The sequence below is a fragment of the Passer domesticus genome, chromosome 33 (assembly GCF_036417665.1).
Source record: "Passer domesticus isolate bPasDom1 chromosome 33, bPasDom1.hap1, whole genome shotgun sequence".
NCBI classification, from domain to species: Eukaryota; Metazoa; Chordata; class Aves; order Passeriformes; family Passeridae; genus Passer; species Passer domesticus.
Genome location: NC_087506.1, coordinates 70,420 through 96,038, shown reverse-complemented (window position 1 = coordinate 96,038; position 25,619 = coordinate 70,420). Strand labels below are relative to the sequence as shown.

At 58.1% G+C, this 25,619-nt stretch overlaps 2 protein-coding genes and 1 long non-coding RNA gene across 5 annotated transcripts in view; 1 reads left to right on the top strand and 2 right to left on the bottom strand.

Annotated features, from left to right (window-relative positions):
* Positions 1-21,201, bottom strand: part of SRCAP (Snf2 related CREBBP activator protein) — a 129,183-nt gene extending 107,982 nt beyond the window's left edge. The window contains 5 exon segments of the mRNA XM_064401832.1: positions 4,453-4,653; positions 8,859-9,001; positions 13,330-13,401; positions 13,840-13,892; positions 21,099-21,201. Coding sequence (XP_064257902.1) covers positions 4,453-4,638 — 186 coding nt within the window. The 5' untranslated portion in view covers positions 4,639-4,653; positions 8,859-9,001; positions 13,330-13,401; positions 13,840-13,892; positions 21,099-21,201.
* Positions 21,202-22,223: 1,022 nt separating this feature from the next.
* Positions 22,224-23,253, top strand: LOC135288573 (uncharacterized). Its single transcript, XR_010351631.1, has 4 exons — positions 22,224-22,360; positions 22,615-22,707; positions 22,769-22,875; positions 23,124-23,253. It is a non-coding gene; the product is annotated as an uncharacterized LOC135288573 (long non-coding RNA).
* PPP4C (protein phosphatase 4 catalytic subunit) overlaps positions 23,139-25,619 on the bottom strand; it is a 28,136-nt gene continuing 25,655 nt past the window's right edge. For all 3 annotated transcript variants that reach the window (XM_064401956.1, XM_064401958.1, XM_064401957.1), the window contains one exon: positions 23,139-23,278. In XM_064401956.1, coding sequence (XP_064258026.1) covers positions 23,149-23,278 — 130 coding nt within the window. In that variant the 3' untranslated portion in view covers positions 23,139-23,148. The remainder of the gene's footprint in view (positions 23,279-25,619) is intronic.

Genomic DNA, 25,619 nt, shown 5'->3' with positions numbered 1-25,619 from the left:
ATAACCCAGTATAGCCCAGTATAGCCCAGTATAGCCCAGTATAGCCCAGTATAGCCCAGTATAACCCAGTATAACCCAGTATAACCCAGTATAGCCCAGTATAACCCAGTATAACCCAGTATAACCCAGTATAGCCCAGTATAACCCAGTATAGCCCAGTATAACCCAGTATAGCCCAGTATAGCCCAGTATAACCCAGTATAACCCAGTATAACCCAGTATAGCCCAGTATAACCCAGTATAGCCCAGTATAGCCCAGTATAACCCAGTATAGCCCAGTATAACCCAGTATAACCCAGTATAACCCAGTATAACCCAGTATAACCCAGTATAGCCCAGTATAGCCCAGTATAACCCAGTATAACCCAGTATAGCCCAGTATAACCCAGTATAGCCCAGTATAACCCAGTATAACCCAGTATAGCCCAGTATAACCCAGTATAGCCCAGTATAGCCCAGTATAGCCCAGTATAACCCAGTATAGCCCAGTATAGCCCAGTATAACCCAGTACAACCCAGTATAACCCAGTATAACCCAGTATAGCCCAGTATAACCCAGTATAACCCAGTATAACCCAGTATAACCCAGTATAACCCAGTATAGCCCAGTATAACCCAGTATAACCCAGTATAGCCCAGTATAGCCCAGTATAGCCCAGTATAACCCAGTATAGCCCAGTATAACCCAGTATAACCCAGTATAGCCCAGTATAACCCAGTATAACCCAGTATAGCCCAGTATAACCCAGTACAACCCAGTATAACCCAGTATAACCCAGTATAGCCCAGTATAACCCAGTATAGCCCAGTACAGCCCAGTATAGCCCAGTATAACCCAGTATAGCCCAGTATAGCCCAGTATAGCCCAGTATAACCCAGTATAGCCCAGTATAGCCCAGTATAGCCCAGTATAGCCCAGTATAGCCCAGTATAGCCCAGTACAACCCAGTATAGCCCAGTATAACCCAGTATAACCCAGTATAGCCCAGTATAACCCAGTATAGCCCAGTATAACCCAGTATAACCCAGTATAGCCCAGTATAACCCAGTATAGCCCAGTATAACCCAGTATAACCCAGTATAGCCCAGTATAGCCCAGTATAACCCAGTATAACCCAGTATAGCCCAGTATAACCCAGTATAACCCAGTACAGCCCAGTACAACCCAGTACAGCCCAGTATAGCCCAGTATAACCCAGTATAGCCCAGTATAACCCAGTATAACCCAGTATAGCCCAGTATAGCCCAGTATAGCCCAGTATAACCCAGTATAGCCCAGTATAGCCCAGTATAGCCCAGTATAACCCAGTATAGCCCAGTATAACCCAGTATAGCCCAGTATAACCCAGTATAACCCAGTATAGCCCAGTATAACCCAGTATAACCCAGTATAGCCCAGTATAGCCCAGTATAACCCAGTATAGCCCAGTATAACCCAGTATAACCCAGTATAGCCCAGTATAGCCCAGTATAACCCAGTATAACCCAGTACAACCCAGTATAACCCAGTATAACCCAGTATAACCCAGTATAACTCACTATAACCATTCCCCAGTCTCTCCCAGCCCCGTTCCCAGTACAAACCAGTATATCCCAGTACAAACCAGTCCAAACCAGTATAACCAGTTAACCCTTACGTGCTTGGCCTGCTCGGCGATCTCGGCGGGGCTGCGCTCCCAGTATAACCCAGTATAACCCAGTATAACCCAGTATAACTCACTATAACCATTCCCCAGTCTCTCCCAGCCCCGTTCCCAGTACAAACCAGTATATCCCAGTCCAAACCAGTCCAAACCAGTACAGTTTAACCCTTACGTGCTTGGCCTGCTCGGCGATCTCGGCGGGGCTGCGCTCCCAGTATAGCCCAGTATAGCCCAGCATAGCCCAGTATAACCCAGTATAACCCAGTATAGCCCAGTATAACCCAGTATAACCCAGTATAACCCAGTATAACCCAGTATAACCCAGTATAGCCCAGTATAACCCAGTATAGCCCAGTATAACCCAGTATAGCCCAGTATAACCCAGTATAACCCAGTATAACCCAGTATAACCCAGTATAACCCAGTATAACCAGTATAACCCAGTATAGCCCAGTATAACCCAGTATAACCCAGTATAACCAGTATAACCCAGTATAGCCCAGTATAACCCAGTATAGCCCAGTATAGCCCAGTATAGCCCAGTATAACCCAGTATAGCCCAGTATAGCCCAGTATAACCCAGTATAGCCCAGTATAACCCAGTATAGCCCAGTATAACCCAGTATAGCCCAGTATAACCCAGTATAGCCCAGTATAACCCAGTATAACCCAGTATAACCCAGTATAGCCCAGTATAACCCAGTATAACCCAGTATAGCCCAGTATAGCCCAGTATAACCCAGTATAGCCCAGTATAACCCAGTATAGCCCAGCATAACCCAGTATAACCCAGTATAGCCCAGTATAGCCCAGTATAACCCAGTATAGCCCAGTATAGCCCAGTATAACCCAGTATAGCCCAGTATAACCCAGTATAACCCAGTATAACCCAGTATAGCCCAGTATAACCCAGTATAGCCCAGTATAACCCAGTATAGCCCAGCATAACCCAGTATAACCCAGTATAGCCCAGTATAGCCCAGTATAACCCAGTATAGCCCAGTATAGCCCAGTATAACCCAGTATAGCCCAGTATAGCCCAGTATAGCCCAGTATAACCCAGTATATCCCAGTATAACCCAGTATAGCCCAGTATAACCCAGTATAACCCAGTATAGCCCAGTATAACCCAGTATAACCCAGTATAGCCCAGTATAGCCCAGTATAACCCAGTATAGCCCAGTATAACCCAGTATAACCCAGTATAGCCCAGTATAACCCAGTATAGCCCAGTATAGCCCAGTACAACCCAGTATAGCCCAGTATAACCCAGTATAACCCAGTATAGCCCAGCATAACCCAGTATAACCCAGTATAACCCAGTATAGCCCAGTATAACCCAGTATAGCCCAGTATAGCCCAGTATAACCCAGTATAACCCAGTATATCCCAGTATAACCCAGTATAGCCCAGTATAGCCCAGTATAACCCAGTATAGCCCAGTATAGCCCAGTATAACCCAGTATAACCCAGTATAGCCCAGTATAACCCAGTATAACCCAGTATAGCCCAGTATAACCCAGTACAATCAATCCCAGGTTGCTCCCAGCCCCGTTCCCAGTACAAACCAGTATATCCCAGTACAAACCAGTACAAACCAGTCAGATTTAACCCTTACGTGCTTGGCCTGTTCGGCGATCTCGGCCGGGCTCCGCTCCCAGTATAACCCAGTATAGCCCAGTATAGCCCAGTATAACTCACTATAACCATTCCCCAGTCTCTCCCAGCCCCGTTCCCAGTACAAACCAGTATATCCCAGTACAAACCAGTATAACCAGTATAACCAGTTAACCCTTACGTGCTTGGCCTGCTCGGCGATCTCGGCGGGGCTGCGCTCCCAGTATAACCCAGTATAACCCAGTATAACCCAGTATAACTCACTATAACCATTCCCCAGTCTCTCCCAGCCCCGTTCCCAGTATATCCCAGTACAAACCAGTCCAAACCAGTACAGTTTAACCCTTACGTGCTTGGCCTGCTCGGCGATCTCGGCGGGGCTGCGCTCCCAGTACAGCCCAGTATAACCCAGTATAGCCCAGTATAACCCAGTATAACCCAGTATAGCCCAGTATAACCCAGTATAACCCAGTATAACCCAGTATAGCCCAGTATAGCCCAGTATAACCCAGTATAGCCCAGTATAGCCCAGTATAACCCAGTACAATCAATCCCAGGTTGCTCCCAGCCCCGTTCCCAGTCCCTCCCAGTACAAACCAGTACAAACCAGTATAACCAGTTAACCCTTACGTGCTTGGCCTGCTCGGCGATGTCGGCCGGGCTCCGCTCCCAATATAACCCAGTATAACCCAGTACAATCAATCCCAGGTCGCTCCCAGCCCCGTTCCCAGTCCCTCCCAGTACAAACCAGTATAACCAGTACAGTTTAACCCTTACGTGCTTGGCCTGCTCGGCGATCTCGGCCGGGCTCCGCTCCCAGTATAACCCAGTATAGCCCAGTATAGCCCAGTATAACCCAGTATAGCCCAGTATAGCCCAGTATATCCCAGTATAACCCAGTATAACCCAGTACAACTCACTATAACCATTCCCCAGTCTCTCCCAGCCCCGTTCCCAGCATATCCCAGTACAAACCAGTATATCCCAGTACAAACCAGTCCAAACCAGTACAGTTTAACCCTTACGTGCTTGGCCTGCTCGGCGATCTCGGCGGGGCTGCGCTCCCAGTATAGCCCAGTATAAGCCAGTATAACCCAGTATAACTCACTATAACCATTCCCCAGTCTCTCCCAGCCCCGTTCCCAGTATATCCCAGTACAAACCAGTCCAAACCAGTACAGTTAACCCTTACGTGCTTGGCCTGCTCGGCGATCTCGGCGGGGCTCCTCTCCCACAGCCAGGGGGGCTCGGGGGGCCCGGGGGGGCCCTCGGGGGGGCCCTCGGGGGGCGGCGCCGGCCGGGGGGGCCCGGGGGGGGAGGGGCTGCCGGGGGAGCCCCCCGAGGACGAGGCCGGCGACACGGGGCTGGAGCCCGTCATCCTGCCCGAGGGCACCTGGAAAGGGGGAAATTGGGGTGAATTCCGGGGGTTTTGGGAAAATTCGGGGGTTTTGGGGAAAATTCGGGGATTTTTGGGGGTTTTTTTACGGATTTTCAGGGGGTTTTGGGGGGTGTTTTGGGGGTTTGTAGGGGGTTTGGGGGGTTTGGGACACGGGGCTGGAGTCCGGCATCCTGCCCGAGGGCACCTGGGGACACAGATTTGGGGTGAATTCCGGGGGTTTTGGGAAAAATTGGGAAAATTCGGGCATTTTTGTGGATTTTTTTGGGGATTTTTGGGGAATTTTGGGGCATTTTTTGGGGTTTGCAGGGGGATTTGGGGGGGGTTTTGGGGGTTTGGGACACGGGGCTGGAGACCGGCACCCTGCCCGAGGGCACCTGGAAAGGGGGAAATTGGGGTGAATTCTGGGGATTTTGGGAAAATTCAGGCATTTTTGGGGAAAATTTGGGGATTTTTGGGGTTTTTTTGTGGATTTTTTGGGGATTTTCAAGGGGTTTTTGGGGTCTTTGAGGGGGATATTTGGGGTTTTGGGGGTTTGGGACACGGGGCTGGAGCCTGTCATCCTGCCCGAGGGCACCTGGGGACACAGATCTGGGGTGAATTCCAGGGATTTTGGGAAAATTTGGGCATATTTGGGGAAAATTCAGGGATTTTTGGGGGTTTTTTTGGGATTTTCAGGGGGTTTTGGCGAGGTTTGGGGGTTTCAGGGGGGTTTTGGGGGTTTGGGACATGGGGCTGGAGTCCGGCATCCTGCCCGAGGGCACCTGGGGACACAAATTCGGGGTGAAATCAGGGGATTTTGGGAAAATTTGGGGATTTTGGGGGTTTTTTTGCAGATTTTTTTGGGCATTTTCAAGGGGTTTTTGGGGTTTTGAGGAGGAAATTTGGGATTTTTAGGGGGATTTGGGACCCCGGGCTGGAGCCCGGCATCCTGCCTGAGGGCACGTGGGGACACAGATTTGGGGTGAATTCCGGGGATTTTGGGAAAATTTAGGGATTTTGGGGCAATTTTGGGGAAAATTTGGGGATTTTGGGGGGTTTTTGGGGCATTTCAGGGGGTTTGGGGACCCCGGGGATTTTTGAAAGGGATTTCAGAGCTCGTTTTTGGGGGTTTTTGGGGGATTTTTGAAAAGGATTTTGAAATTGTTTCGGGACCATTTTGGGGGATTTTGGGGCTGGTTTGGGGAATTTTGGGGCCATTTTTGGAATCTTTGGGGATTTTAGACAAATTCTTTGAGAATTTTGGAGCCATTTTTTTTGGGAATTTTTAGGAATTTTGAAAGGATTTTGGGGAAGTTTTTGGAGCTATTTTTAGGATTTTTTTCTGATTTTGGGGACGTTGCTGGGGTTCTTTGGGAAGATTTTTGGGGGGATTTTGGAGCTGGTTTTGGGGAACTTGGGGCCATTTTTGGGGAATTTGGGGCTGGTTTTGGGGATTTTGGGGAATTTTGGGGCCATTTGAGAGGATTTTGGGGCCATTTTGGGGCTGTTTTGGGAGGATTTTGGGGCCGTTTTGGGAGGATTTTGGGGCCATTTTGGGTCCGTTTTTGGGGATTTTAGGGCTATTTTTGGGATTTTGGGGCCGTTCTGGGGGGATTTTGAGCCATTTTAGGGGGATTTTGGGGCTGGTTTGGGGGTTTTGGGGCCATTTTTGGGGAATTTGGGGCTGGTTTTGGGGAATTTGGGGCTGGTTTTGGGGATTTTGGGGCTGGTTTTGGGGGGATTTTGGGGAATTTTGGAGCCATTTGAGGGGATTTTGGGGCCATTTTGGGTCCGTTTTTGGGGATTTTAGGGCTATTTTTGGGATTTTGGGGCCGTTCTGGGGAGATTTTGAGCCATTTTAGGGGGATTTTGGGGCTATTTTGGGTCCATTTTTGGGGATTTTGGGTCTGGTTTTTGGGGATTTTGGGTCTGTTTCTGGGGATTTTAGAACCGTTTTTGGGGATTTTGGGGTTTTTTTCAGGGATTTTGGAGCTGTTTCAGGGCCGTTTTTGGGGATTTTGGGTCCGTTTGTGGAGGGATTTTGGGTCCATTTCAGGGAATTTGGGATCAGTTTTTGGGGATTTTGGGGTTGTTTTAGGGGCTTTTGGGGCCGTTTTTGGGGACTGTGGGTCAATTTTTGGGTATTTTGGGTCTGTTTTTGGGGATTTTGGGTCCGTTTTGGGGGGACTCTGGGGCCGTTTTTGGGGGGATTTTGAGGCCATTTTGGGGCTGTTTTGTGGGATTTTGGAACTGGTTTTGGAGGGATTTTGGGTCTGTTTTTGGGGATTTTGGGGCCATTTTGGGAGGATTTTGGAGCTGATTTTTGGGATTTTGGGGCTGTTTTGGGAGGATGTTGGGGCCATTTTTGGGGATTTTGGGGCCATCTTGGATTTGTTTTTGGGGAGTTTGGGTCCGTTTTTGGGAATTTTGGGGCTATTTTTGGGGAATTTTGGGGCCGGATTTGGGGATTCTGGGGCCGTTTTGGGGGCATTTTGGGCCATTTTAGGGGGATTTTGGGGCTGTTTTGGGAGAATTTCTGAGCCAATTTTTGGAATTTTAGGTCCGTTTTTGGGGATTTTGGGTCCATTTTTGGGTATTTTGGGTCTGTTTTGGGGGATTTCGGGGCCGTTTTTGGGGATTTTAGGTCCATTTTTGGGGATTTTTGGGGCCATTCTGGGGGGATTTTGAGCCATTTTAGGGGGATTTTGGGGATTTTGAGTCCATTTTTGGGGATTTTGGGGCTGTTTTGGGGATTTTAGGTCCATTTTTGGGGATTTTGGTCCTGGTTTTGGGGATTTTGAGGTTGTTTCAGGGGGTTTTGGGGCCATTTTGGGGCGATTTTGGGTCCGGTTTTGGGGATTTTAGGTCAGCTTCTCGGGATTTTGGGTCCAGTTTTGGGGATTTTGGGCCATTTTTGGGGATTCTGGGGCCATTTTGGGTCCGTTTTTGGGGATTTTAGGGCTGTTTTCGGGGCCGGTTTTTGGGATTTTGGGGCCGTTTTGGGTCCGTTTCTGGGGATTTTAGGGCTCTTTTCGGGGCCGGTTTTTGGGTCCATTTTTGGTGATTTTGGGGCCATTTTTGGGGATTTTGGGTCCGTTTTTGGGGATTCTGGGGCCATTTTGGGGCAGGTTTTGGAGAAATTCTGGATCCGTTTTTGGGGATTTTGGGGCCTTTTTGGGTCTGGTTTTGGAGGTTTTGGGTGCATTTCTGGGGACTTTGGGGCCGTTTTGGGGGATTCTGGGGTCATTTTGGTGGGGTTTTGGGGATTTTGGGTCTGTTTTTAGGAATTTTGGGGGTGTTTTTGGGGATTTTGGGGTTGGTCATGGGGGATTTTGGGTCCGTTTCTGGGGATTTTGGGGCAGTTTTGGGGGTTTTGGGGCAGTTTTGGGGATTTTTGGGCTGTTTCAGAGCCGGTTTGGGGGATTTTGGGTCCATTTTTGGGGGGATTCCTGGGTCCATTTCTGGGGATTTTGGGTCCATTTTTGGGGATTTTGGGGCCATTTTTGGGGGGATTTCGGATCCATTTTTGGGGATTTTGGTCCATTTTTGGGGGGATTCTTGGGTCAATTTTCGGGGATTTTGGGTCTATTTTTGGGGGGATTTTTGGGTCCATTTTTGGGGATTTCGGGTCCATTTTTGGGGATTTTGGGACCGTTTCAGGGATTTAAGGGCCATTTTTAGGGGGATTTTTGGGTCCATTTATGGGGATTTTGGGTCTATTTTTGGGGATTTTGGGTCCATTTTCAGGGATTTTGGGTCCATTTTCGGGGATTTTGGGACCGTTTCAGGGCCGTTTTCAGGGATTTTGGGGCCATTTTTGGGGGGATTCTTGGGTCCATTTTCGGGGATTTCGGGGCCATTTTCAGAGAGATTTTGGGTCCATTTTCGGGGATTTTGGGGCCATTTTTGGGGGATTTCGGATCCATTTTTGGGGATTTTGATCCATTTTTGGGGGGATTTTTGGGTCCATTTTTGGGGATTTTGGGTCTATTTTTGGGGGGATTTTTGGGTCCATTTTCGGGGATTTTGGGTCCACTTTTGGGGGGATTTTGGGACCGTTTCAGGGCTGTTTTCAGGGATTTTGGGGCCATTTTTAGGGGGATTTTTGGGTGCATTTTTGGAGATTTTGGGGCCATTTTCAGAGAGATTTTGGGTCCATTTTCGGGGATTTTGGGTCCGTTCTGGGGTCCCTCCCCTCCCCCCTCCCCTCCCCCACTCACCTGGGGGTGCAGAGGAGGGTGGGGGTGGGGCGGGGGGGCCCCGGGGCCGCCCCCCCCCCCCGGCCGCAGGGGCTGCTGGGTAGGGGGCGCCTCATGCTGGGGGGGGGCGCCCGGGCGGCCCAGCCTCACCTGAGCCGCGGCACCTGCACAGGTGAGACACACCTGAGAGACCTGGGGCACACCTGAGACCCCCTGAGACCCCCTGAGACACACCTGAGCCCCCCCAGCCTCACCTGAGCCGCGGCACCTGCGCAGGTGAGACACACCTGAGACACCTGGGACACACCTGGGACAGGTGAGACCCCACCTGAGCCCCCCCAGCCTCACCTGAGCCGCGGCACCTGCACAGGTGAGACACACCTGAGACACCTGAGAGACCCCTGAGACCCCCTGAGACACACCTGAGCCCCCCCAGCCTCACCTGAGCCGCGGCACCTGCACAGGTGAGACACACCTGAGACACCTGGGACACACCTGAGATACACCTGAGACAGGTGAGACCCCACCTGAGCCCCCCCAGCCTCACCTGAGCCTGCTCTTTACCTGTACCACGCACCCTTACCTGTCCTACCCACCTGAACCTCTCACTCAGCGGTCCCACCTGTCCCGTACCTGTCCTGTACCTGTCCCGTACCTGTCCTGTACCTGTCCCGTACCTGTCCCACCTCTCCCGTACCTGTCCCGTACCTGTCCCACCTGTCCTGTACCTGTCCCGTACCTGTCCCACCTCTCCCGTACCTGTCCCGTACCTGTCCCACCTGTCCTGTACCTGTCCCGTACCTGTCCCACCTCTCCCGTACCTGTCCCGTACCTGTCCCACCTGTCCTGTACCTGTCTCGTACCTGTCCCACCTCTCCCGTACCTGTCCCGTACCTGTCCCACCTGTCCCGTACCTGTCCCGTACCTGTCCCACCTCTCCCGTACCTGTCCCACCTCTCCCGTACCTGTCCCGTACCTGTCCCACCTCTCCCGTACCTGTCCCACCTCTCCCGTACCTGTCCCACCTCTCCCGTACCTGTCCCGTACCTGTCCCACCTCTCCCGTACCTGTCCCACCTCTCCCGTACCTGTCCCACCTGTCCTGTACCTGTCCCGTACCTGTCCCACCTCTCCCGTACCTGTCCCACCTCTCCTGTACCTGTCCCACCTCACCTGTACCTGTCCCACCTCTCCTGTACCTGTCCCACCTGTCCTGTACCTGTCCCGTACCTGTCCCACCTCTCCTGTACCTGTCCCACCTGTCCTGTACCTGTCCCGTACCTGTCCCACCTCTCCCGTACCTGTCCCACCTGTCCCGTACCTGTCCCACCTCTCCCGTACCTGTCCCACCTGTCCCACCTGTCCCGTACCTGTCCCACCTCTCCCGTACCTGTCCCACCTGTCCCACCTGTCCCGTACCTGTCCCACCTCTCCCGTACCTGTCCCACCTCTCCCGTACCTGTCCCACCTGTCCCACCTGTCCCGTACCTGTCCCACCTCTCCCGTACCTGTCCCACCTGTCCCACCTCTCCCGTACCTGTCCCACCTCTCCTGTACCTGTCCCGTACCTGTCCCGTACCTGTCCCACCTCTCCCGTACCTGTCCCGCCTGTCCCGTACCTGTCCCACCTCTCCCGTACCTGTCCCACCTGTCCCATACCTGTCCCACCTGTCCCGTACCTGTCCCACCTCTCCCGTACCTGTCCCGTACCTGTCCCGTACCTGTCCCACCTCTCCCGTACCTGTCCCGCCTGTCCCGTACCTGTCCCACCTCTCCCGTACCTGTCCCACCTGTCCCATACCTGTCCCACCTGTCCCGTACCTGTCCCACCTCTCCCGTACCTGTCCCACCTGTCCCGTACCTGTCCCACCTCTCCCGTACCTGTCCCACCTGTCCCGTACCTGTCCCACCTCTCCCGTACCTGTCCCACCTGTCCCACCTGTCCCGTACCTGTCCCACCTCTCCCGTACCTGTCCCACCTGTCCCACCTCTCCCGTACCTGTCCCACCTGTCCCACCTCTCCCGTACCTGTCCCACCTCTCCTGTACCTGTCCCGTACCTGTCCCACCTCTCCCGTACCTGTCCCGTACCTGTCCCGTACCTGTCCCACCTCTCCCGTACCTGTCCCGCCTGTCCCGTACCTGTCCCACCTCTCCCGTACCTGTCCCGCCTGTCCCGTACCTGTCCCACCTGTCCCGTACCTGTCCCGTACCTGTCCCACCTGTCCCGTACCTGTCCCACCTGTCCCGTACCTGTCCCACCTCTCCTGTACCTGTCCCACCTGTCCCGTACCTGTCCCACCTCTCCCGTACCTGTCCCACCTCTCCCGTACCTGTCCCACCTCTCCCGTACCTGTCCCACCTCTCCCGTACCTGTCCCACCTGTCCCGTACCTGTCCCACCTGTCCCGTACCTGTCCCACCTCTCCCGTACCTGTCCCGTACCTGTCCCACCTGTCCCGTACCTGTCCCACCTCTCCCGTACCTGTCCCGTACCTGTCCCACCTCTCCCGTACCTGTCCCACCTGTCCCGTACCTGTCCCACCTCTCCCGTACCTGTCCCACCTCTCCCGTACCTGTCCCACCTGTCCCGTACCTGTCCCACCTCTCCTGTACCTGTCCCACCTGTCCCGTACCTGTCCCGTACCTGTCCCACCTGTCCCGTACCTGTCCCACCTGTCCCGTACCTGTCCCACCTCTCCTGTACCTGTCCCACCTGTCCCGTACCTGTCCCACCTCTCCCGTACCTGTCCCACCTCTCCCGTACCTGTCCCACCTCTCCCGTACCTGTCCCACCTGTCCCGTACCTGTCCCACCTCTCCTGTACCTGTCCCACCTGTCCCGTACCTGTCCCACCTCTCCTGTACCTGTCCCACCTGTCCCGTACCTGTCCCACCTCTCCCGTACCTGTCCCACCTCTCCCGTACCTGTCCCACCTCTCCCGTACCTGTCCCACCTGTCCCGTACCTGTCCCGTACCTGTCCCACCTCTCCCGTACCTGTCCCACCTCTCCTGTACCTGTCCCACCTCTCCCGTACCTGTCCCACCTCTCCTGTACCTGTCCCACCTGTCCCGTACCTGTCCCACCTGTCCCACCTCTCCTGTACCTGTCCCACCTCTCCCGTACCTGTCCCACCTGTCCCGTACCTGTCCCACCTCTCCCGTACCTGTCCCACCTGTCCTGTACCTGTCCCGTACCTGTCCCACCTGTCCTGTACCTGTCCCGTACCTGTCCCACCTCTCCCGTACCTGTCCCACCTCTCCTGTACCTGTCCCACCTCACCTGTACCTGTCCCACCTCTCCTGTACCTGTCCCACCTGTCCTGTACCTGTCCCACCTGTCCCGTACCTGTCCCACCTCTCCCGTACCTGTCCCGCCTGTCCCGTACCTGTCCCACCTCTCCTGTACCTGTCCCACCTCTCCCGTACCTGTCCCACCTGTCCCGTACCTGTCCCACCTCTCCCGTACCTGTCCCGCCTGTCCCGTACCTGTCCCACCTCTCCTGTACCTGTCCCACCTGTCCCGTACCTGTCCCACCTCTCCCGTACCTGTCCCACCTCTCCTGTACCTGTCCCACCTGTCCCGTACCTGTCCCACCTGTCCCGTACCTGTCCCACCTCTCCTGTACCTGTCCCACCTCTCCTGTACCTGTCCCACCTCTCCCGTACCTGTCCCACCTCTCCCGTACCTGTCCCACCTCTCCCGTACCTGCCCCACCTCTCCCGTACCTGTCCCACCTCTCCCGTACCTGTCCCACCTCTCCCGTACCTGTCCCACCTGTCCCGTACCTGTCCCACCTGTCCCGTACCTGTCCCACCTGTCCTTTACCTGCCCCAGTCCTTCCTCATGTACTCCTCTCACCTGTCCCATGTCTCACCTGTGTCTCACCTGTTCCCCTGTGTCTCACCTGTGTCTCACCTGTCCCACCTGTGTCCCCTGTCCCCCACCTGTCCCTCACGTCTCCCTCACCTGCGCGAGGCCCTCTCCTGTCCCTGTTGCTGTCCCTCCCCTGTCTCACCTGTCCGTGTCTCACCTGTGTGCGCGGGGCCCTCCCCTGTCCCTCACCTGTGCCCCGTGTCTCACCTGTGTGCGCGGGGCCCTGTCTGTCCCTGTCCCAGTCTCACCTGTTCCTCCCCTGTCTCACCTGTCCCAGTCTCACCTGTGCCCCGTGTCTCACCTGTCCCTGTCTCACCTGTCCGTGTCTCACCTGTGTGCACGGGGCCCTGCCCTGTCTCACCTGTCTCTCACCTGTCCGTGTCTCACCTGTGTGCGTGGGGCCCTGCCCTGTCCCTCACCTGTGCCCTGTGTCTCACCTGTCCCAGTCCCACCTGTCCATCTCACCTGTCCGTGTCTCACCTGTGTGCGTGGGGCCCTGCCCTGTCCCTCACCTGTGCCCTGTGTCTCACCTGTCCCAGTCCCACCTGTCCATCTCACCTGTCCGTGTCTCACCTGTGTGCGCGGGGCCCTGCCCTGTCTCACCTGTCCGTGTCTCACCTGTGTGCGCGGGGCCCTCCTCCTCCTCCTCACACTCCACTTCCACGGTGCCGGTGAGGCCGGGGGGGCGTCCTGGGACAGGTGAGAGAGGAGAGAGTTACACACCTGGGACAGGTGAGAGACGAGAGAGTCACACACCTGGGACAGGTGAGACACACCTGGGGGTACAGACACACCTGGGACAGGTGAGAGAGGAGAGAGTTACACACCTGGGACATGTGAGACACACCTGGGGGTACAGACACACCTGGGACACACCTGGGCACAGGTGAGACACACCTGGGGGTACAGACACACCTGGGACACACCTGGGACACACCTGGGGGTACAGACACACCTGGGGGTACAGACACACCTGGGACAGGTGAGACACACCTGGGGGTACAGACACACGTGGGACACACCTGAGCACATCTGGGACACACCTGGGGGTACAGACACACCTGGGGGTGCAGACACACCTGAGATGGGTTCTGAACACACCTGGGGGGCACAGGGTGGGGCACGCACCTGGGGGGGGTCCTGGGCACACCTGAGACACACCTGGGGGCAGCTCAGAGCACCTGGGGAGAGAACAGGGGAGTCAGGGACAGGGACACACCTGGGGACACCTGAGAGCACCTGGGGCACACCTGGGGCACACCTGGGGGCACCTGAGAGCACCTGGGACACACCTGGGGGCACCTGGGGACACCTGGGGCACACCTGAGAGCACCTGGAGGTACCTGGGGTACCTGGGGGCATCTGAGAGCACCTGGGGCTCACCCGAGCCCACCTGGGGGCACCTGGGCTCACCTGAGAGCACCTGAAGCTCACCTGGGGGCACCTGGGCTCACCTGGGGGCACCTGGGGGCACCTGGGCTCACCTGGGGGCACCTGGGGGTACCTGGGCTCACCGGAGCTCACCTGGGCTCACCTGGGGGTACCTGAGAACACCTGGGGGCACCTGAGCTCACCTGGGAGCACCTGAAGCTCACCTGAGCTCACCTGGGGTCACCTTGGGGTACCTGGGCTCACCTGGGGGCACCTGGGCTCACCTGCCCCTCCCCCTGCAGGTGCTCTCTGAACTCTGACCTTTGTGGAGGAGGGGTCACTGAGATTTGGGGTCACCCGGGGTCACCTGAGCCACTCACGGACCCCCAGAGCCCAAACTGGGACCCCAGAGTGACCCCAAACTGGGACCCCAAACCCCAAACTGAGACCCCCAAACCCCAAACTGGGACCCCAAAGTGACCCCAAACTGGGACCCCAAACCCCAAACTGGGATCCCAAACCTCAAACTGGGACCCCAAACCTCAAACTGGGACCCCAAACCTCAAACGGGGACCCCAAAGTGACCCCAAACCCCTAAAGCGACCCCAAAACTCCTAAAGTGACCCCAAAACACCAAACCCGAACCCCCAAACTGACCCCAAACCCCACAGTGACCCCAAACTGACCCCAAACCCCACTCTGGGACCCCAAACTGACCCCAAACCCCACAGTGACCCCAAACTGACCCCAAACCCCACTCTGGGACCCCAAACTGACCCCAAACCCCACTCTGTGACTCCAAACTGACCCCAAACCCCACTCTGGGACCCCAAACTGACCCCAAACCCCACTCTGGGACCCCAAACTGACCCCAAACCACACAGTGACCCCAAACTGACCCCAAATCACACAGGGACCCCAAACTGACCCCAAATCACACAGGGACCCCAAACTGACCCCAAACCCCACTCTGGGACCCCAAACTGACCCCAAACCCCACACCGTGACCCCAAACTGACCCCAAACCCCACAGTGACCCCAAACTGACCCCAAACCCCACTCTGTGACCCCAAACTGACCCCAAACCCCACTCTGTGACCCCAAACTGACCCCAAACCACACAGAGACCCCAAACTGACCCCAAACCCCACAATGGGACCCCAAAGTGACCCCAAACCACACAGTGACCCCAAACTGACCCCAAACCCCACTCTGTGACCCCAAACTGACCCCAAACCCCACAATGGGACCCCAAACTGACCCCAAACCACACAGTGACCCCAAACTGACCCCAAACCCCACAATGGGACCCCAAACTGACCCCAAACCCCACAATGGGACCCCAAACTGACCCCAAACCCCACTCTGTGACCCCAAATCCCTCACGGGGGTCTCACGCCCCTGACCCCACACTAAAACCCCAAACAGACCCTAATCCCAAATCAGAGACCCCCAAACCCCACACTGGGACACCGGAAACCCCACATGGGGGTCTCAGACCCCTGACCCCACACTGAGACCCCAAACAGCCCCGACCCCAAAGCAGGGACCCCAAATTCCAAACTAGGGACCCCTGACCCCAAAGCAAGGACCCCACAGCGAGACCCCTGACAGCCACTGACCCCAAAGCAGAGACCCCAAATCCCAAAGCAGGGACCCCAAACCCCTGACAGCCCTGACCCCAAAGCAGAGACCCCAAACCCCTGACAGCCCTGACCCCAAACCCCTGACCCCAAATCCCAAAGCAGGGACCCCAAACCCCTGAGAACCCTGACCCCAAAGCAGGGACCCCAAACCTCACAGCAGGGACCCCAAACCCCTGACAGCCCTGACCCCAAAGCAGAGACCCCAAATCCCAAAGCAGGGACCCCAAACCCCTGACAGCCCTGACCCCAAAGCAGAGACCCCAAATCCCAAAGCAGGGACCCCCAAACCCCTGACAGCCCTGACCCCAAAGCAGGGACCCCAAACCCCTTACAGCCCTGACCCCAAAGCAGGGACCGCAAATCCCAAACCAGGGACCCCAAACCCCTGACCCCAAACCGCTGACAAGCCCTGAGTCCAAACCAAGGATCCCAAATCACTGCCCCCAAACCCCTGACCGCCCCTGACCCCAAACCATGGATCCCAAAGCAGGGACCCCAAACCCCTGACCGCCCCTGACCCCAAATCCCAAACCACAGACCCCAAATCACTGACCCCAAACCCCTGACACCCCTGACCCCAAAGCAGGGACCCCAAACCCCTGACACCAAAGCAGGGACCCCAAATCCCTGACCCCAAAGCAAGGACCCCAAACCCCTGACACCAAAGCAGGGACCCCAAATCCCTGACCCCAAAGCAAGGACCCCAAACCCCTGAGAGCCCTGACCCCAAAGCAGGGACCCCAAACTCCTCACAGCCCCTGACCCAAACCAGGGACCCCAAACCCCAAAGCAAAGACCCCAAATCCCAAAGCAGTGACCCCAAACCTCTGAGAGCAGACACCCCAAACCCAGGACCCGAAACCCCTGACAGCCCTGACCCAAACCAGGGACCCCAAACCCCTGACCCCAAATCCCAAAGCAGGGACCCCAAACCCCTGACAGCCCTGCCCCCAAAGCAGAGACCCCCCAGTCCCTGACCCCAAAGCAGGGACCCCAAACCCCTGACCCCAAAAAGGCACCCCGAACAGCCTCTGACCCCAAAGCAGAAACCCTAAATCCCAAAGCAATGACCCCAAACCCAGGACCCCAAACCCAGGACCCCACACTGAACCCCTCACCCCACACTGGGACCCCCCCAAGCACCAAACCCCACAGTGACCCCAAACCCCACAGTGACCCCAAACCCCACAGTGACCCCAAACCACACAGTGACCCCAAAGCACACTGACCCCAAACCCCACAGTGACCCCAAACCCCACAGTGACCCCAAACCACACAGTGACCCCAAACCACACAAAGGGACCCCAAAACCCCAAACCCCACAGTGACCCCAAACCCCACAGTGACCCCAAAACACCAAACCCAAACCCCACAGTGACCCCAAACCCCACAGTGACCCCAAACCCCACAGTGACCCCAAAGCACACAGTGACCCCAAACCACACAGAGTGACCCCAAAGCACACAGTGACCCCAAAGCACACAGTGACCCCAAAACCCCAAACCCCACAGTGACCCCAAAGCACACAGTGACCCCAAACCACACAGTGACCCCAAACCCCACAGTGACCCCAAACCCCACAGTGACCCCAAACCCCACAGTGACCCCAAAGCACCAAACCCAAACCCCACAGTGACCCCAAACCCCACAGTGACCCCAAAGCACACAGTGACCCCAAAGCACACAGTGACCCCAAAACCCCAAACCCCACAGTGACCCCAAAGCACCAAACCCAAACCCCACAGTGACCCCAAAACCCCTAAAGCGACCCCAAAACCCCAAACCCAAATGCCTAAACTGACCCAAACCACACAAAGTGGCCCCCAAAACCCCTAAAGTGACCCCAAAGCACCCAACCCAAACCCCACAGTGACCCCAAACCACACAGTGACCCCAAAGCACACAGTGACCCCAAAACCCCAAACCCCACAGTGAGCCCAAACCACACAAAGTGGCCCCCAAAACCCCTAAAGTGACCCCAAAACCCCAAACCCCTAAACTGACCCAAACCACACAAAGTGGCCCCCAAAACCCCTAAAGTGACCCCAAAACCCCAAACCCCTGAACTGACCCAAACCACACAAAGTGGCCCCCAAAACCCCTAAAGTGACCCCAAAGCACCCAACCCAAACCCTAAAGTGACCCCAAAGCACCCAACCCAAACCCCACAGTGACCCCAAACCACACAGAGTGACCCCAAAACACCCAACCCAAACCCCACAGTGACCCCAAACCACACAGAGTGACCCCAAAACACCCAACCCAAACCCCACAGTGACCCCAAACCACACAGAGTGACCCCAAAACACCCAACCCAAACCCCACAGTGACCCCAAACCACACAGAGTGACCCCAAAACACCAAACCCGAACCCCCAAACTGACCCCAAGCCCTGCAGTAACCCCAGAACCCCTAAAGGGACCCCAAAACTGAGGGACCGGGGTCCCTCACCCCTCACCCCGGGGGTCCCTCACCCCACACCGGGGTCCCTCACACCGGGGGTCCCTCACCCCTCACACCGGGGTCCCTCACACCGGGGGTCCCTCACCCCTCACACCGGGGTCCCTCGCACCGGGGTCCCTCACCCCTCACCCCGGGGGTCCCTCACCCTCACACCGGGGTCCCTCACCCTCACACCGGGGTCCCTCACCCCTCACCCCGGGGGTCCCTCACCCCTCACACCGGGGGTCCCTCACCTCACACCGGGGGTCCCTCACACCGGGGGTCCCTCACCTCACACCGGGGGTCCCTCACCCCTCACACCGGGGGTCCCTCACCTCACACCGGGGGTCCCTCACCCCTCACACCGGGGGTCCCTCACCCCTCACACCGGGGGTCCCTCACTCCTCACACCGGGGGTCCCTCACACCGGGGTCCCTCACCCCTCACACCGGGGGTCTCTCACTCCTCACACCGGGGTCCCTCACCCCTCACACCGGGGGTCCCTCACCCCTCACACCGGGGGTCCCTCACTCCTCACACCGGGGGTCCCTCACACCGGGGGTCCCTCACCCCTCACACCGGGGGTCCCTCACTCCTCACACCGGGGGTCCCTCACACCGGGGGTCCCTCACCCCTCACACCGGGGGTCCCTCACCCCTCACACCGGGGGTCCCTCACTCCTCACACCGGGGGTCCCTCACACCGGGGGTCCCTCACCCCTCACACCGGGGTCCCTCACCCCTCACACCGGGGTCCCTCACCCCTCACACCGGGGGTCTCTCACTCCTCACACCGGGGGTCCCTCACCCCTCACACCGGGGTCCCTCACCCCTCACACCGGGGGTCTCTCACTCCTCACACCGGGGGTCCCTCACACCGGGGTCCCTCACCCTCACACCGGGGTCCCTCACCCCTCACACCGGGGTCCCTCACCCCTCACACCGGGGTCCCTCACCCCTCACACCGGGGGTCCCTCACCTCACACCGGGGGTCCCTCACCTCACACCGGGGTCCCTCACCCCTCACACCGGGGTCCCTCACCCTCACACCGGGGTCCCTCACCCCTCACACCGGGGGTCCCTCACCTCACACCGGGGGTCCCTCACCTCACACCGGGGTCCCTCACCCCTCACACCGGGGTCCCTCACCCTCACACCGGGGGTCCCTCACCCCTCACACCGGGGGTCCCTCACACCGGGGGTCCCTCACCTCACACCGGGGGTCCCTCACCCCTCACACCGGGGGTCCCTCACCCCTCACACCGGGGTCCCTCACCCCTCACACCGGGGTCCCTCACACCGGGGGTCCCTCACCCCTCACACCGGGGTCCCTCACACCGGGGGTCCCTCACACCGGGGGTCCCTCACCTCACACCGGGGGTCCCTCACCTCACACCGGGGGTCCCTCACCCCTCACACCGGGGTCCCTCACCCCTCACACCGGGGTCCCTCACCCCTCACACCGGGGGTCCCTCACACCGGGGTCCCTCACCCTCACACCGGGGGTCCCTCACCTCACACCGGGGGTCCCTCACCCCTCACACCGGGGGTCCCTCACCTCACACCGGGGTCCCTCACCCTCACACCGGGGGTCCCTCACACCGGGGTCCCTCACCCTCACACCGGGGGTCCCTCACCTCACACCGGGGTCCCTCACCCCTCACCCCGGGGGTCCCTCACCCCTCACACCGGGGGTCCCTCACCCCTCACCCCACCCCGGGGGTCCCTCACCCTCACACCGGGGTCCCTCACCCCTCACACCGGGGGTCCCTCACCCCTCACCCCGGGGGTCCCTCACCCCACACCGGGGGTCCCTCACCCCTCACACCGGGGGTCCCTCACCCCTCACACCGGGGGTCCCTCACCCTCACACCGGGGTCCCTCACCCTCACACCGGGGTCCCTCACCCCACACCGGGGCTCCCTCACCCCTCACCCACACCGATCCCCCCCCTGTTACCGCTCGTTCCCGGCCGGTCCCGCCGCCTCACGGAGGACGATGATGAGGAGGAGGAGGCGGAAGGACGGCACGGGACGCGCCGTGAGGGGAAGGGGGGGGGAACCCGGGGAGGCGCCTCCGCCGCCGCTCCGCCTCCACCGCCAAATGGCGGCCGGGTGCCCCCTCCCCCTCACCGAGACCCCCCCCCCAGCACCCCCGGGCCCCCCCCGGGCCCCCCCGGGCCCTCCTCCGCCCCCCGCTCCCTCAGGGCTCACGGGAAATGGAGTCCGCGCCCTGAGGGGGGAGACGCCGGCAAATGGCGGCGGCCGCGCGCGCGCCCGGCCCGCTCTCGCGAGAGCGCAACGCTCCGCCAATGGGCGCTCTCGCGAGATCTCGCACCGCCCTCACTCCCTCCTTCCTTCTCAGCTCCTCCCGCCGTTCGCCTTTCCCGCCCCCACTGCGATTCTCGCGAGATCTCCCATTGAAAGGCGCAGGGATCTCGCGAGATCAGGCTCGTCGCAGCGCCGCCTTCCAGCCCTCCCGCCACAGCGACTCTCGCGAGATCTCCCATTCAGAAGCACTGCGGCCTCGCGAGACTTCCTTGCTTTTTTTGCTTTTTTTTCCCCCACCCTCACGGCCGCTTCCTTCCCGCCCTCCCGCCACGCCAAATATCGCGAGATCTCCCATTGAGTCGAACCGCGTTCTCGCGAGACGTGTCCTTCCCCCTTCACGCCAAGTCCCGCGAGACTGCTGCGCGTTTCAATGGGCGCTCTCGCGAGATCTCGGCCCTCCCCTCTCCTTTCCTCCCCTGCTCCGCTCGCTGCTCCGTCCCGCCCTCCCCACACGCGAAGTCTCGCGAGATTGTAACGCTTCCCTACGGGCTTTATGGCGGCGTTTGAGCCCCCTCCTTCCTCCCTCCCTCCGGCCTCCTTCAGGCCTTCCTCCCCCGCCTCATCCCCCTCCCGCCACACGACGTCTCGCGAGAGCGTACCGCTTCTCTACGGAGAGTCTCGCGAGATTTCAGCACCCTCACGAACTGAGGCCTTTCTCTCAACCCCGCCTCCTTCCCGCTCTTTACGCAAATCTCGCGAGATTGCCGTCCGTCTCTATGGGTGTTCTCGCGAGATTTCCCCCGCCTTTTCCTCCTCCCCCTCTCTTCCCGCCGCTCCAAATCTCGCGAGACCGCAGGACGTCTCCATGCAAGATCTCGCGAGATCCTAACCCCGCCTTCCCTCCCGAATCTCGCGAGATTTCTCCCCTTTTGAAGGAAACTCTCGCGAGATTTCGCCCCCACCCGGGTGTGGGCCACGCCCCTTTGTGGGCGAGGCCTCTGCAGAAGGGGCGTGGCCATCGCCTGGTTTGCACTTCCGCTCTGCGCCGGCACTTCCGGTGTGGACGCCGCCATCTTGGGTCCGAGGCCACGTGGTGCTCCGCGCGCCGCCATCTTGCTCCGTGGGCGCCGCCATCTTGGCCGTGCCGCGGAGGACGATGGGATCTCCCCCTTCCCAAAAAGCCCGGGAAACTTTTTTGGGGTTTTTTAACATTTTTTTATCCAAACGGAGCCAAAACGGAACGGAAACACACACAAAAAAAAAAAATAAATTCCATTTTTGGCCCCAAAACGCGCGCGGGGGGGAGGGGAGGGGCGCCAAAGGTCACCTGGGCACACCTGGGGTCACCTGGGGCACACCTGGGGTCACCTGGGGTCACCTGGGACACACCTGGACACACCTAGGTCACACCTGGGCACACCTGGGGTCACCTGAGGTCACCTGAAGTTACCTGGGGCACACCTGGGCACACCTGGGGGTACCTGGGCACACCTGAGCTCACCTGGGCACACCTGGGGTCACCCCAAAGGTCACGGCTGCTCCCCAGCCCCTCCCCCATGTCCCAGGTGGCGCCAGGTGAGCTCAGGTGCGATGGCAGCCACCAGCACAGGTGTGCCCGGGTGTGCCCGGGTGCCCCAGGTGTGCCCAGGTGTGTCCCAGACGCCCCTGGGGTGGTCACAGGTGTGCCCCAGGTGTACCCAGGTGTGCCCAGGTACCCCAGGTCCATCCCAGGTGTGTCCTGAAGAGCACTCAGGTGTCCCCAGGTGTGCCCCCAGGTGTGCCCAGGTGTGCCCCCAGGTGTGCCCAGGTGACCCCAGGTCTATTTCAGGTGCCCCCAGGTGTATCCCAGGTGCCTCCAGGTGTATCCCAGGTGTGCCCAGGCACCTCCAGGTGTGTGCCAGGTACCCCCAGGCACCCCCAGGTCTATCCCAGGTGTGCCCAGGTGACCCAGGTGTGCCCAGGTGTGTCGCAGGCACCCCTAGGTCTATCCCAGACACCCCCAGGTGTGCCCAGGTGCCCCAGGTCTATCCCCAGGTGCCCCAGGTGTGCCCAGGTGCCCCCAGGTGCCCCAGGTCTATCCCCAGACACCCCCAGGTGTGCCCAGGTGCCCCCAGGTGTCCAGGTCTATCCCCAGACACCCCCAGGTGTGCCCAGGTGTGCCCAGGTGTGTCACAGGCACCCCCAGGTCTATCCCAGGTGCCCCAGGTGTACCCCCAGCTGCCCCCAGGTGTGTCACAGGCACCCCCAGGTGTGCCCAGGTGTGCCCAGGTGTGTCACAGGCACTCCCAGGTGTGCCCAGGTCTATCCCAGGTGCCCCAGGTGTGCCCAGGTGTGTCACAGGCACCCCCAGGTGTGCCCAGGTGTGCCCAGGTGTGTCACAGACACCCCCAGGTGTGTGCCCAGGTGTGCCCAGGTGCGTCACAGACACCCCCAGGTGTATCCCAGGTGTGTCACAGACACCCCCAGGTGTGCCCAGGTGTGCCCCCAGGTGTATCCCAGGTGTGCCCAGCTGCCCCCAGGTGTGTCACAGGCACTCCCAGGTGTGCCCAGGTCTATCCCAGGTGCCCCAGGTGTGCCCAGGTGTGTCACAGACACCCCCAGGTGTGCCCAGGTGTGCCCAGGTGCCCCCAGGTGTGTCCCAGGTTTATCCCAGGTGTGCCCAGGTCTATCCCAGACACCCCCAGGTGTGCCCAGGTGCCCCCAGGTGCGTCACAGGAAGTAGTCGGCCACGGGTTTCTTGGCGGGGATGCCGCGCGTCTCCTGCGGCGCCGCCTCGAAGATGATGAACTCCTTCTGCAGGTGCTCGTCCAGCTCCAAGATGGCCGCCACGTTCCCGCACCTGCCGGGGCACCCCCGCCGCGTTTGCATCTCATTTGCATAGCCTTCGCATCTCATTAGTCAGTTTCAGTGAGTTTCCAGCCCACTCCCACCTGGAGACCCCAAACCCCGCCCAGCCCCACCTGAGTGCCCAGGCTCCGCCCCCTTTGAGGCTCACCCCTCATTTGCATCTCATTTGCATCTCATTAGTCAGTTTCAGTGAGTTTCCAGCCCACTCTCACCTGGAGACCCCAAACCCCGCCCAGCCCCACCTGACTGCCCTGGCTCCGCCCCCTTTGAGTCTCAACCCTCGTTTGCATCTCATTTGCATAGCGTTCGCATCTAATTTGCATGTCATTAGTCAGTTTTGACTGGCATTTAGCCAGTTCTCTCCTGGACAACCCAAACCCCGCCCAGCCCCACCGGAGTGCCCAGGCTCCGCCCCCTTTGAGTCTCACCCCTTGTTTGCATCTCATTTGCATCTCATTTGCATCTCATTAGTCAGTTTCAGTGAGTTTCCAGCCCACTCTCACCTGGAGACCCCAAACCCCGCCCAGCCCCACCTGACTGCCCTGGCTCCGCCCCCTTTGAGTCTCAACCCTCGTTTGCATCTCATTTGCATAGCGTTCGCATCTAATTTGCATGTCATTAGTCAGTTTTGACTGGCATTTAGCCAGTTCTCTCCTGGACAACCCAAACCCCGCCCAGCCCCACCGGAGTGCCCAGGCTCCGCCCCCTTTGAGTCTCACCCCTTGTTTGCATCTCATTTGCATCTCATTTGCATCTCATTAGTCAGTTTCAGTGAGTTTCCAGCCCACTCTCACCTGGAGACCCCAAACCCCGCCCAGCCCCACCTGAGTGCCCTGGCTCCGCCCCCTTTGAGGCTCGACCCTTGTTTGCATCTCATTTGCATCTAATTTGCATATCATTGATCAGACTCCCTGGGCGTTTTGGCAGTTCTCACCTGGAGACCCCAAACCTCACCCAGCCCCACCTGAGTGCCCTGGCTCCGCCCCCTTTGAGGCTCACCCCTCATTTGCATCCCGTTTTGCATATCATTTACATCTCATTTGCATCTCATTCTATCTTTTTGAAGGGTTCTTTTTGCACCTGGAGCCCCCAGACCCACCCGTCCTCCCCCCAGCCCCGCCCCTTCTGTATCCCACCTCATTTGCATCTCATTTGCATCTCATTGAACATTCAAGGAAGGTTTTTCCCGCGCTCTCACCTGCCCGACTCCCCTGGAGGCCCCAAGCCCCGCCCACACCCCCCCGAGCGCCTCCGGCCCCACCCCCCGCACGCCCCACCCCACTTCTGCATCTCATTTGCATCTCATTTCCATCGCACGTCCACCTCATTGGCATCTCGTTTGCATGGCATCTCGCCTCATTTGCATACTTGGGGGGGGGCTCAGCAGCCGCTCACCTGGAGCCGTACAGAACCCCATGGAATTAGCATCTAATCAGCACCTAATTAGCATCTCATTAGCATACCGGCAGCAGTAATTAGGCGCCAATCCCATCATCCAATCCCTGCCCAGAGCCGCTCACCTGGAGCCCTTTGACTCCTGTACAGCTCCACAATAACACCCAAAAAAATCCAAAAAAATTCCCAAAAATTAACATCTCATTAGCATCTCATTAGCATACCGGTACCGCTAAGTGGGCCCCATTTCCACTGTCCAATCCCTGCCCAGAGCCGCTCACCTGGAGCCCTTTAGATTCCTGTACAGCTCCACAATAAAACCCCAAAAAAATCCCAAAAAATTCCCAAAAATTAACATCTCATTGGCATCTCATTAGCATACCAGAACCACTAATTGGGCCCCATTTCCAGCCTCCCACCCCTGCCCAGAGCCGCTCACCTGGAGCCCATTGCTTCCTGTACAGCTCCACAATAAAACACCAAAAAATTCCCAAAAAATTACCATCTCATTAGCATCTCATTAGCATACCAGAGCCACTTATTGGGCCCCATTTCCAGCCTCCTGCCCCTGCCCAGAGCCGCTCACCTGGAGCCCTTTACCTCCTATAAAGCTCCATAAAAAATCCCCCCAAAACTCCCAAAAAATTCCCCCAAAATTAACATCTCATTAGCATCTCATTAGCATACCAGAACCAGTAATAAGACCCCGTTTCCAGCCTCCCACCCCTGCCCAGAGCCGCTCACCTGGAGCCTTTCACCTCCTATACAGCTCCACAATAAATCCCCAAAAAACTCCAAAAAACTCCCAAAAAATTAGCATCTCATTAGCATCTCATTAGCATACCAGAACCAATAATAAGACCCCATTTCCACCGTCCAATCCCTGCCCAGAGCCGCTCACCTGGAGCCCATTGATTCCTGTACAGCTCCAGAATCAA